The following is a 12,354-nucleotide window of genomic DNA, read 5'->3' on the forward strand; positions in this document are numbered from 1 at the left end:
AGTACCAGAAAGATGAACCAGGCTCACTGAGTCCAAAACCTTGCTCCAAGACCTTGCGAGGGTTTCAGTTCAAGTGATTTAGCCACTCAGCAAAATTACTTCTATTCCAGCTTTCTACCACTTCTGGGTCTCCAAAACAGAGAGTCATGGCTCAATGGTAGAGCAGATGCTTTGCATTCCCAAGTTCAAGACAGCGTGAAAGACCTCCACCAAAGACCTTGGAGAACCCCTGCAGGTCAAAGCAGACAAGGCTGTATATATTTTTCTCACTGTTTCATATTAGATTTTAATGTAACTGCTATGGTTTTAGATTATTTTCTGCTCTGCTCATATGAATGCCCCCAAACCATCAAGAATTTTCCAAGCAGGAACTGGCAACCCTAGACTGAATTATCCTCTATACACAAAAATACCCTGCACATAGAAAATTAGAAGACGCTTTCTAGCCGGTTTCCTCCCTTAATATATCATTTTCTGTACGTAGGGGAATTTTTTCCTAGTGAAAATATTCAAGCATGCAGCATACACACACACCTCAGCCTGCAATCTTATGTGGTGTAGCCCAGATATTGGTTTACCACCTCATGAGATTCTTATGCATGCTAGGTCTTCATCTCCTTGTTCTTGGCTGTCAAAAGCTTCTCACGGTGCCACAACCATATCCCACACAACATGCGCTACCTGGAAAATTCCTGCAGCCACCTGCTGTGCTCCCCCGCCGCCAGGTCCCATCATACAGTGTGGTATTCCACTTTCGGAGTTTGCGTGACTTCAGTGCATCTGGAGTGAGGTTGCAGATCTCGAGGCGGGTGAATTCCCGGAGGAAGTCCTGGAAGGACATCCTTCAGGGAGAATTTTTTTTTTTTATGAGCTCAGAATTCACTCTTATTTGTACATGTTTCAAAATCAAAAACGCAACCCTTACGGGTAATGGAAATTACACTTACCAGAATTCCCCGTCTTCCATTTTAATTCTTAGCTGCTGCCCCAAAGAGGGATCTACCACATTCCACTCCCCAGAACTGTTTAAAAAAATCAAACAGATGTCAGAAAGAGGCAGGAAATGAGATTTTCTTACAGGTTTGTATCTGGAGTGTGGTGGGACATGATTTTCCTCTTTAGCATGTAGCTTGGCTCCCTTTCAAAAGTCACCTCCCACTATTTGCTCTGCAGGCACCTCTTCAAAAGCAAACGGCATCTGTCGTTTGGATTGCACTGCTTCATCTCTGGGGGACTGACCAAACTGAACTCTTCATGTTGATATGTGGACCAAGAGCCAATGTGTTTATCTTATAGCTTTGGCTTAGTTTGTGCTAGCTCTCACATTCGAGAACACGCTGCTTTCCTTTGCTACTTTTCCTTGGCAAACATACATACACCAATTATGGGACATGGAACTCCTCCTCCCAAGCACATTGCGTGCATCTCTAATTTCTACTTGTGCTTTTCCATAAGGAGCACACAACTAAGAAAACAGAAACAGCCTTTCTATTTCTACCTCTATGATACAGGAGAATCAGAAGGGAAGGATAATGATCCCTATGGAAACTAGTAAAGCTTGTAACAAGGGTTTACACATGGAGAGAGTGGCTTGATTCAGGATCCTCAAGCTCACGTGTTCTAGCTCCCTCTCTCCTACTTTTTTATGTGGTTCAAAAGTTTAAAATTTCTGTTTTCACTGCAAATCATAGTTTGTCATTTTGTCTGAACCACAGGCAAACCAGAATTAACCCAGGTATGGAGAGCCCAGGCTAGCCTGATCTTGTCAGATCTCAGAAGCAAAGCAGGGTCAGGCCTGGTTAGCACTTGGATGGGAGACCACCAAGGAAGTCCAGGGTTGCTACGCAGAAACAGCAAATGGAAAAACCACCAATGAACATCTCTTGCCTTGAAAACCCCACAGTGTTGCTATAACTTGGCTGCAACTTGATAGCACTTTTCACCACTACAGTGAAAGTCAGAAAAACTACAGTTTCCTATTTGGATGATGTTTATTCATTTCAATTTTTTGTTTAATAAATATATATAACTTATTGGTTACATTTCTGGTAATTCACTTCTATGCTAAGTTACATTATCTTTAAAGTATATCTTAATTCTATTTTTCTCTACATTTGCTTAACAGAAGATTTTCTTATAAATCATTTATCTCTTAAATCTTATCTCTTTTGTCGAAGGCTTTCACGGTCAGAGTTCATTGAAATTCATAAACATCAGCACAACTTTAACAGAAAAGAGGAGATATTGTCGAAGGCTTTCACGGTCAGAGTTCATTGGTTCTTGTAGGTTATCCGGGCTGTGTAACCGTGGTCTTGGAATTTTCTTTCCTGACGTTTCGCCAGCAACTGTGGCAGGCATCTTCAGAGTAGTAACACTGAAGGACAGTGTCTCTCAGTGTCAAGGGTGTAGAAAGAGTAATATATAGTCAGAAAGGGGTTGGGTTTGAGCTGAGTATTGTCCTGCAAAAGTATTGTCCTGTAAGTATCAAGATAATGTGCTAATGAGGATATGGTATGTTAATATGGAACCATTGTATCCTGAAGTGATCTGTTAATGTGTGTAATCCAAAACTAATCTGTATGGCTATTGTTGAATGTTGTCTTTGTCTGGAGGTTTTTCAGGGCAGGAAGCCAAGCCTTATTCATTCTTAAACTCTCCTCTTTTCTGTTAAAGTTGTGCTGATGTTTGTGAATTTCAATGGCTTCTCTGTGCAATCTGACAAAATAGTTGGTAGAACTGTCCAGTCTTTCAGTGTCTTGGAATAAGACCCTGTGTCCTGTTTGTGTCAGTCCATGTTCAGCCACTGCTGATTTCTCAGGTTGGCCAAGTCTGCAGTATCTTTCATGTTCTTTTATCCTTGTTTGTATGCTGCGTTTTGTGGTCCCGATGTAAACTTCTCCACAGCTGCAAGGTATACGATATACTCCTGCAGAGGTGAGGGGGTCTCTTTTGTCTTTTGCTGATCGTAGCATTTGTTGTATTTTCTTGGTGGGTTTAAACACTACAAACAGTGTTTAAACCCACCAAGAAAATACAACAAATGCTACGATCAGCAAAAGACAAAAGAGACCCCCTCACCTCTGCAGGAGTATATCGTATACCTTGCAGCTGTGGAGAAGTTTACATCGGGACCACAAAACGCAGCATACAAACAAGGATAAAAGAACATGAAAGATACTGCAGACTTGGCCAACCTGAGAAATCAGCAGTGGCTGAACATGGACTGACACAAACAGGACACAGGGTCTTATTCCAAGACACTGAAAGACTGGACAGTTCTACCAACTATTTTGTCAGATTGCACAGAGAAGCCATTGAAATTCACAAACATCAGCACAACTTTAACAGAAAAGAGGAGAGTTTAAGAATGAATAAGGCTTGGCTTCCTGCCCTGAAAAACCTCCAGACAAAGACAACATTCAACAATAGCCATACAGATTAGTTTTGGATTACACACATTAACAGATCACTTCAGGATACAATGGTTCCATATTAACATACCATATCCTCATTAGCACATTATCTTGATACTTACAGGACAATACTTTTGCAGGACAATACTCAGCTCAAACCCAACCCCTTTCTGACTATATATTACTCTTTCTACACCCTTGACACTGAGAGACACTGTCCTTCAGTGTTACTACTCTGAAGATGCCTGCCACAGTTGATGGCGAAACGTCAGGAAAGAAAATTCCAAGACCACGGTTACACAGCCCGGATAACCTACAAGAACCAAAGAAAAGAGGAGAGTTTAAGAATGAATAAGGCTTGGCTTCCTGCCCTGAAAAACCTCCAGACAAAGACAACATTCAACAATAGCCATACAGATTAGCTTTGGATTACACACATTAACAGATCACTTCAGGATACAATGGTTCCATATTAACATACCATACCCTCATTAGCACATTATCTTGATACTTACAGGACAATACTTTTGCAGGACAATACTCAGCTCAAACCCAACCCCTTTCTGACTACATATTACTCTTCCTACACCCTTGACACTGAGAGACACTGTCCTTCAGTGTTACTACTCTGAAGATGCCTGCCACAGTTGCTGGCGAAACGTCAGGAAAGAAAATTCCAAGACCACGGTTACACAGCCCGGATAACCTACAAGAACCAACTTATCTCTTTTGCTTTAATTTTCTCCTAAGCTTTCAGAAAATTTTAAAAATTAAATTCCCAATGGAAGCAAAGAAAACGTTATTGGGTATTCTGCCAAAAAAAACATCATAAAAAACTCAGAAGAACTGAGGTTACCGCAGCTAGAGTAACATTTGCAAAAAAATGGGAGGTAAAAGAGTGCCCAGATAGAGAGGAATGGAAGAGCAAGTTAGCAGATTATGCAGTAATGGTAAAACTGGCAAGCTACGTGAATTAAAGACCAAGCAAAGAGTTCCAGGATACATGGAAAGCATACTATTTATACTGTTCTCAAAAAGAAAGGGAGGGAGGAGAGGAAACAGAAAGGAGTATAATGACGTGATATGAAATTTAGAAACTCTTAAGAACCTTTACTGATATACTGTATTGAATATAATTCAAATAAGATGTGGTGGAAACTCAATTTCTATTTTTTTTAAATGTTGGGAATAATTAGTAGTACTTTAAAATTATTATTAATGTTTAGTAGAAACATAATTCAACAATTATTATGTCTATTTAATTATATTATAAGTCATTTTAATACATGGATGAATATAAATATTGTGACATTATGAAGATTATTAATAAGTGCTCTATATTATTACAAATTGCTTATACTTATATTTACTACAAATATAGTGTTCTTTTTGGGGGGACATAAATATGTTTATTGTTCTATTTGTAAAGCAGGATATAGCTTGATTCCTATATTATTTGTAGCAATCTCAGCTTTTATTATTGTATACATATGTTCTGTTTTTTATTCTGCTTGTTATTATAAAAATTTTAAAAGTGTTAACAATTTTTCCTAAGCTTCTAGTCATATATGTATAAAAAGCATTCAGTTTTTCCTGAAACTCTGATACTGGCCTGTTATAAGATGTTAGTTTTGCCATGACAGCTTACACAGCTAATTTTATTCTTCCGTTCAATTAAACTTAGGCATTTATCTGCTTTACATTTTGTAGCATATATTATTCTTGCCGCTGTCACCATATATTTGAATAATTTGTTATATTTTTTGGCATATTGCTTGATAATATCTTTAATAACATATTTCTGTGGTCCATCATAAACTTAATTTTTAGAATCTTCAAAATTTCATCAAGAATCTCTATCCAATATTTTCTTAAAGGTAAAGGTAGTCTCCTGTGCAAGCACTGGGTAATTAATGACCCATGGGGTGACATCACATTTACTAGGCAGACTATATTTACAGGGTGGTTTGCCATTGCCTTACCCAGTCGTCTACACTTTACCCCCAGCAACTTAGGTGCTCATTTTACCAACCTTGTAAGGATGGAAGGCTGAGTCAACCTTGAGCCAGGTCTGCAGCTTACCACCCTGCACCACAGGGCTGCCTAATATTTTCTTACATTCTTATTTTATTTATTTCATTTATATCCGGTCTTTCTTGCTGAGACTTGGGCTGGATTTATAGCTTGCTGTGAAAGCAGAATTTTCAAGCCATGCACAAGGGCAGGAGCAGGGGGGAAGGGTGCGTAAAAGCTTCAAGGTCCCCCAGGCTCATTCACATAACAAACAAAAGGGTTTGCTGTTACACCTGAACTATACTCATGTGTGCCTATCTATAGCTAGTATGGTGCAGAGAGATCCCGATTCAAAGCCCCACTCAGCTGATGGGGTGGCTTTATCCAGCTATTCCCTCTCAACCTAACCTCCTTTGCAGGGGGAGAGGAGAATAATGCATACTGCCCTGAGTTCTTTCGAAGAAGGGTGGGATAAAAATGTGATAGGTAGACTTCTAATCCTGGCAAACTGGTTTACTGATTTCCACAGAGATCAGGGTACAGCACTCCACTGCTGCTGCTTCCTTCAGTCACAGATACGGAGATAGAAGGGTCATTTTTTAATGCAACCACCGTCCGCCCCCGCCCCCCCCCGCACACACAGTTGTTTCTTACCTGTCACTCCAAGCGCCAGTCCATTCCACCTCTCCCCATGGGTTTCGTATCCTTATCAAGTTAACCCTCTGCCCTCGGTAGTTGATCTGTGAGAACACAGATAAGAAAAGATGTCAGTTAGAGATAAGCCACTGCTCAGGATGCTTGGAGGAAGAAGATGACAAGGCCGCATTCGAACTATCTATTTATCCAAACTTTCTTTAAAGCTTCCTCTCTTTAAAGCTGGTTTTCTGAATTACAGTTTTGGGGTGTAGCAACACCACTTGAAATGACTTGGCCATAGAGAGGGCAGTTTGGGGAGGGCATTTGCCCTGCTGGGGGCAGGACATGAGACAAGAAGCAGACAAATCGTGACTTATACACATACTGGGAATGTTTTTTAACTTACATTTGGTAGATATATATTTTATTGCCCGAACCTGAGTTACTGTGTAATGCTACGTTTTGTACAGCACCTAGCGCATTGTTATCACGAAGTGAACATTATACACTAGCAATCTGAAAGCTCACCTCCTCAGCTCCAGTGACAGAATAGGCATGGCCTTTCACCAGCTTTTTAAATGTGACGGCTTCCATGTCGAAAGCACTTGTGATCTAGGATTAGGAATAGATGGGGAATGGGAGAGAAGAGAAGAGAAATTTAAGCGACAACTTCAACAAGCAACTCAAGAACTGTTAAGTCTGCATGGGGGAAACACGAGGTCAGAGACGGAGTTCCAACAGCAACTGCTTTATTAGGTGAACAGGAACAGAACTAACTACAGTGCCCAGACCCCTGCTTATATGCCCGCTTGGCTGCCTGCGGCCACTCCTCCCACAACCCCTATTGGGGGGGGGAACCCAGTAGCCAATTGGAACAGTCCCACAAATATTAAAAGTGCCTGACCCAAATACTTACATCAATGGAGCAACCCAAGAGAGACCCCTTCTCCAGGGCCTTCTGGATGATCTGGAAGAGGTCACTGGGTGGTTTTCGGAGTTCATACCACTCGGTAACGCCTCCAGTAAAGTCTTCAAACCCTTCCGATGTGCTTCCCCCAGACAGGGCCTCATAGCAGCCATTTACTCTGGATTGAAAGTGGCAGAGAGTTGGTTGGGTCCCTTACAACCTGGTCATGTAGGTCCAACTGTTTGTTATTGTTGTTGGCCTCTGTGGCTGTGAAGACACAGATGTGCCCAAGGCCATACAATCAAGTCCCTGGCAGAGGTGGGATAAACCCAGATCTCCCAAAGCCACCTCTCGAGCCCCCAGATTAAAGGATTAGATGCTTACTTGGCATAAGCCTTCTCGAGCAGGGCACTCCAGAACTCATTGCCTTCTGCAGAGTGCACAAACACCAGCTTGCCATCCTTTGTTGGGAGGAGGTCATCCACCACCACATCTACCCACTCGCCGAACTGCCAGATCTACACCAAAGAGAGGGTGACAGACACAAAGCCAGACAATGGTGAAATGGGTAAGCTAAGCCTGATGCAGACATAGCACTGCCAATATTCAGAAGTCTGTTGCAACATTTTACACCACTCACCATACTCTTGTTTAAGATCCCAGATTGATAATAAACCATGATTTAGCTTGTCAAGCTAAGCCCTGACCCCACACAAACACACACGCACCAGAGGCTGTGTATGAGATTTAACATTTCTAGTCAATGGACTTGGAAGGGTTTAAATCTGCTTAGAACTGCACTGTTAATCATGGTTAATACAAACCATTGTTTACAGCCCCACAGAGGTAACAGTTTCACATTCTGGCTTGAAACCATTCTTAACCCTAGTTTAGGTAACCATATACAACTCCATCTCGGTTAAGGAAAGCAAACCATGGTTACATCTGTGTGTGTATAAACTGCCGTTAAGTCGCAACCAATTTATGGTGACCCCAGCAAGGGGCTTTCCAGGCAACTGAGAAGCAGAGGTGCCTTCCTCTGCACAGTCTTCCTCGGTGGTCTCCCTTCCAAGTATCAACCCTGTTTAGCTTCCAAGATCTGACATGATTGGGCTATACCATGCTGCCTTCCCTCCGGTTACATCTGTACATCTGTACATCTCTATCCAAGGTTATTTCCAGAGTTGATTGTATTAACTCTATAACTGTAGAATTTGCTATCTAGGACAGAGTGCTGCATTCCTGAAAACTGCAGTTCCTTAATCCCTTCACAGAACTTCAGTTCTCTGGAGGGGAGCAAGTAATGGTAGATGAATTAATTTAAGAATGTAATAATATATATATGTATAATAGCATAGCTATGATGGAATTTAACTGCAAAAATCAGCAGCCTGAACAGAATCCCACAAGACAAATATTTTATTCTCTGGGTTGAATCCTATCAAAAAGATCAGAAGGCACAAGAGCGGGGAAATTCCTCTCTTCTGCAGAAGCCCTCCAACTTCTCTCTCATGTTGCTCCTGGGGGTCCCCAGTCTCCCAGGAGCATTTCAGAGGGTATTTGGATCAATTTGGGAGGAGGGAGGTGGAAAGCTGTGCTTTCCTTCGCAGAATGTAGATGGGATTCTACCTGCTGATATAGTGAAAGATTCTAGTGGTCAAGAAGACAAAGCCTGTTAAATCTTAGAAGCCTGAAGGAAGAGCTGAGTAGAGTCTGGGTTCATTGCCCTGTATGGCTCTTTGCCCCTTCTGCCGTATGGCTGGCCAAACCATAATAAATTAAGCAAAGCAAGCACATTTGCTGAACTGTATCAAGGTACAGAATATGGCTTCTCTTTGCATATCATTTGCAAAGAGCATTTTCAAATTTTATACTGGTTCTGTTGTGAGAGTTTCCAAGGCAAATGGAAGGAGATGGACAGAGTCGTTTTGAAAAGGCTCCATTGTCTTTTCAAACTTGGAGTAAAACACTGAATAGAGCACCCAGAACAGCCAGTTATTGCTGACTGTGACCCAGAACCTAACTAGGTGGGACATTATCTTTGTGTATCCAGCACGATATAGTGGTTAAGAGTGGTGGTTAGAAGCAGTGGTGTTTAATCTAGAGAACCGGGTTTGATTCCCCACTCCTCCACATGAGTGGAGGACACTAATCTGGTGAACCGGGTTGGTTTCCTCACTCCTACACATGAAGCCTGTCAGGTGTCCTTGGGCTAGTCACACCTCTCTTAGAGCTCTCTCAGCCCCACCTACCTCACAGGTTGTCTGTTGTGGGGAGGGGAAGGGAAGGTGATTTTAAGCTGGTTTGATTCTTCCTTATGTGGTAGAGAAAGGCGGCATATAAAAACCAACTCTTCTTCTTATCCTTACCAGTACTAGGGTTACCAACCACAAAGTGGGGCCTAGGGTTCTTCCCAGAATTCCAACTGATCTCCAGACTACAAAGATCCATTATCCTGGAGGAAATGGCAGCTTCTGAGGGTAGACTCTGTGGCATCATATTCCTGCTGAGCTTCTTCCCCTCCCCAAATCCTGCCCTCCCCAGGCTCTGCTCCCAAATCTCCGGGAATTTCCCAAGCTGGAGTTGGCAACCCTCGCAGGTATCAGTAGCTGTTTACATCTGCTTGTGCAGGTTACATCCTCCTCCTTCTTTGCCTGTGTCTCTTCTCTGTTCTCACTCGCAGATGTGCAAGGGATTGTCAAGTGGCTAAAGAAAAGCCAACCTAGTTTTACCCCCATGCACTTAAGAGAAGTTTGGTCTGCAGAAATTTGTGTGTTAAGCATGGCATGCAGTAAAACATTACGTCCCCTGTTAATTGCTGCCTTTGAATTGCAGTTAAAAGGGAAGCTATAGGAGACGGTTTAGAACTTTAGAAGCTTGCTGGAATTATTCAGTGAAAAAGTATCCAATACTCTGCATACGTTCGAGCCTTTATTAAGGCTCAAACTCACGGCATTCTGCTTGGGTTCAAACTAAGCTCTGCAACTTGCTCACCCAACCCAATTCTCAAGCCTAACCTGACTGTGCTCATGGGTGGAGACAAACAGCAGCCTCCTCTGCATCACAGTTCATTAGGCAGGCTTAGTTTGTTTAACCCTGTGGTTACAGAATTAACAGAACTTGAACCACCTAGACAAAGGGGGAGGGGGTTGAAGGGGGGGGTTTCTTTCTTGCTAAGCACCACACCCTTGTCATGCCACTCCCACAAACAAGAATTTGTTTGGAGGCATATCACCCACAAAGTCAGATTCCAAGCCAGGGTGGAGTCTCAGGGAAGACTTACAAAAATAACAGACCAGATTATCACTACTGTCAAAGGACCAAGCAAGGTGTTGTCTCGGGTGGGGGAAAACAGAGGTGTGGTCATTTATTTAAGAAACGGGTTTTGAGCCAAAGGGAAAACACCCATTTTTACAGCTGTGGTGTTTCCACGAGGATAGCTTTTGTATTTGGGACCTGGAAATGGAGGTCATACTAACAAATAATACAGCAACTGTGGAATTTGGACCCATTATTCTACATAGACGGGGGTAGAAAAATAGTGGGTGGAGCTAGTAAACGATTATTTACACAATATGCTAGAAATAGTTGTTTTAAAAAGGAAATCCATCAAATGTAGAGCTTTGACAACAGTATTTGTGTCATCAAATAAAATTTATAGGCCCTGTGTGGCCAGAGAAACTCATTCCCTCTTAAGAGGGTCTAGGAAAGAAGAACTTATGGCAGAACCTATACTACACTTTATATTACCTGGGAAGATTGTGGGATGAAGAAATAAGGTAGCAGAATAAGGGTACAGATAAACACCTGGATGAATGGCAAAATTAAGGAGACTTGGACCTGATCAGTGCAGGATGACAGGTGTTAGGACAGGAGACCATAGGAAGTGCTCCCCTTTAAAAAAAAACCCTCTTGAGCATTCTTTAAAAAGAAGAACAGGTAAAACATTTATTTTGAAAAAATCTGTGTACTTCTGTTTTGTTAATGGATGCTTTATCTTTTATATCCTTTCAACTTGTTGTTGCATTGTTAGATGCGTTGTTGGTGGCAGAAAATGCTGTCAAGTTGCAGCCGACTTATGGCGACCCTGTAGGGTTTTCAAGACAGAGAACAGAGGTGCTTTGCCATTGCCTGCCTCTGCATACCAACGCTGGACTTCCTTGGCAGCTTCTCATCCAAGTACTAACCAGTACCAACCCTGCTTAGCTTCCAAGATCTGACAAAATCAGGCTAGCCTGGGCCAGCCGGGTCAGGCCAAGATGCCCTGAATCCATGGAAATGGCAGGATATTAATATTTTAAATAAACAAGTAATAGAATATAGAGGAAAAAGAAACAGGATAACGGTTAAAGCAGGAGGACAAGGGCCTTTCTAGTAACAGAACCACAGAGTCAGACAGGGCCTTACATGCTATCAAGTCTAACCTCATGTTCAGTGCAGGAAATCCAAAGCCAGAGCATCCCCAATCAATGGTTGTCTGGCCTCTGCTTGAAGCAGATAACTGGCTTATTTGTCAAACAGCTCTCACCAATGGGAAGTTTCTACGAATGTTTAACTGAAATCTAAAGCTTAAAGAATGACCTCTAGCAATTGATAGCTGTATTCAAAAGGTGTCTCCAAAAGAATCTTCCTGAAAACAAAAACAACAAAGATCTGTCAAGGGCAAGCTTCACAAAACAGGGACTGACCCAGGATATTGGGGAGTAAGAGACTCCTGAAAAAGAACTGATCCAACAAATGTGCTCTGTACCCACAGCTGTACTAGAGGTTTTTGCAATCTCTTGAAGCATTTTTAACACACACGCTCCCAAAAATGCTAAACCCTCCTTTCCAGATACTGACTGCCACCACTAAAACTTCTGAACACGTGTGTGGATTTCCCTGCTGGTTTATGAATGGCATTCCAGACTCTGCTCAGGAAAAGACACACAGCTAAGGAAAAAAAAAAACATTGTGGATAATAAGACAGGCTCACCTGGAAGTGGAAAACGCCAGCATACCCATTTTGAAAGCTCTGCCCATGGGGGACCACGCGATGGAGTAGGGGATCATTCAGTGTAAGTGAGGCAATGGCAGCCAGGAGCCAACAGTCACCTAGTTGGAGATGCAAAAGAAAACATTTTCAAGGGAAATTGAAAGCTATTACAGAAGGGCTGCTTTTATAAAAAGTAAAGTTTACACCCCACATTCTGACTATCCAATGTAAATATTGCCCACTTTTACACTTCTCTAGTAGTAGAGATCTTTTTAATTGTGTGGGTGTCCAATTTCACACTATTTCAGACATAGTATTTTCTGCGAGTCCGGTCCTTTAAATCTTCACACATTGTTCGGGTATCCAGACTCCTTCTGGGCTGCTTTTGCTGCCAGTTTGGGGAAAGTGGA

General features: G+C 42.1%; 1 protein-coding gene across 1 annotated transcript in view; it reads right to left on the reverse strand.

Moving 5' to 3' along the window:
• Positions 1–12,354, reverse strand: part of CAPN1 (calpain 1) — a 30,246-nt gene that overhangs the window by 12,815 nt on the left and 5,077 nt on the right. Inside the window, exons 3-9 of the mRNA XM_056852534.1 lie at positions 11,945–12,063; positions 7,354–7,487; positions 6,979–7,147; positions 6,591–6,674; positions 6,081–6,166; positions 948–1,022; positions 682–842 (exon numbers count right to left, since the gene is read on the reverse strand). Of these exons, the coding sequence (XP_056708512.1) occupies positions 682–842; positions 948–1,022; positions 6,081–6,166; positions 6,591–6,674; positions 6,979–7,147; positions 7,354–7,487; positions 11,945–12,063 (828 nt within the window). The remainder of the gene's footprint in view (positions 1–681; positions 843–947; positions 1,023–6,080; positions 6,167–6,590; positions 6,675–6,978; positions 7,148–7,353; positions 7,488–11,944; positions 12,064–12,354) is intronic.

Source organism: Euleptes europaea, chromosome 7 (assembly GCF_029931775.1).
Source record: "Euleptes europaea isolate rEulEur1 chromosome 7, rEulEur1.hap1, whole genome shotgun sequence".
NCBI lineage: Eukaryota > Metazoa > Chordata > Lepidosauria > Squamata > Sphaerodactylidae > Euleptes > Euleptes europaea.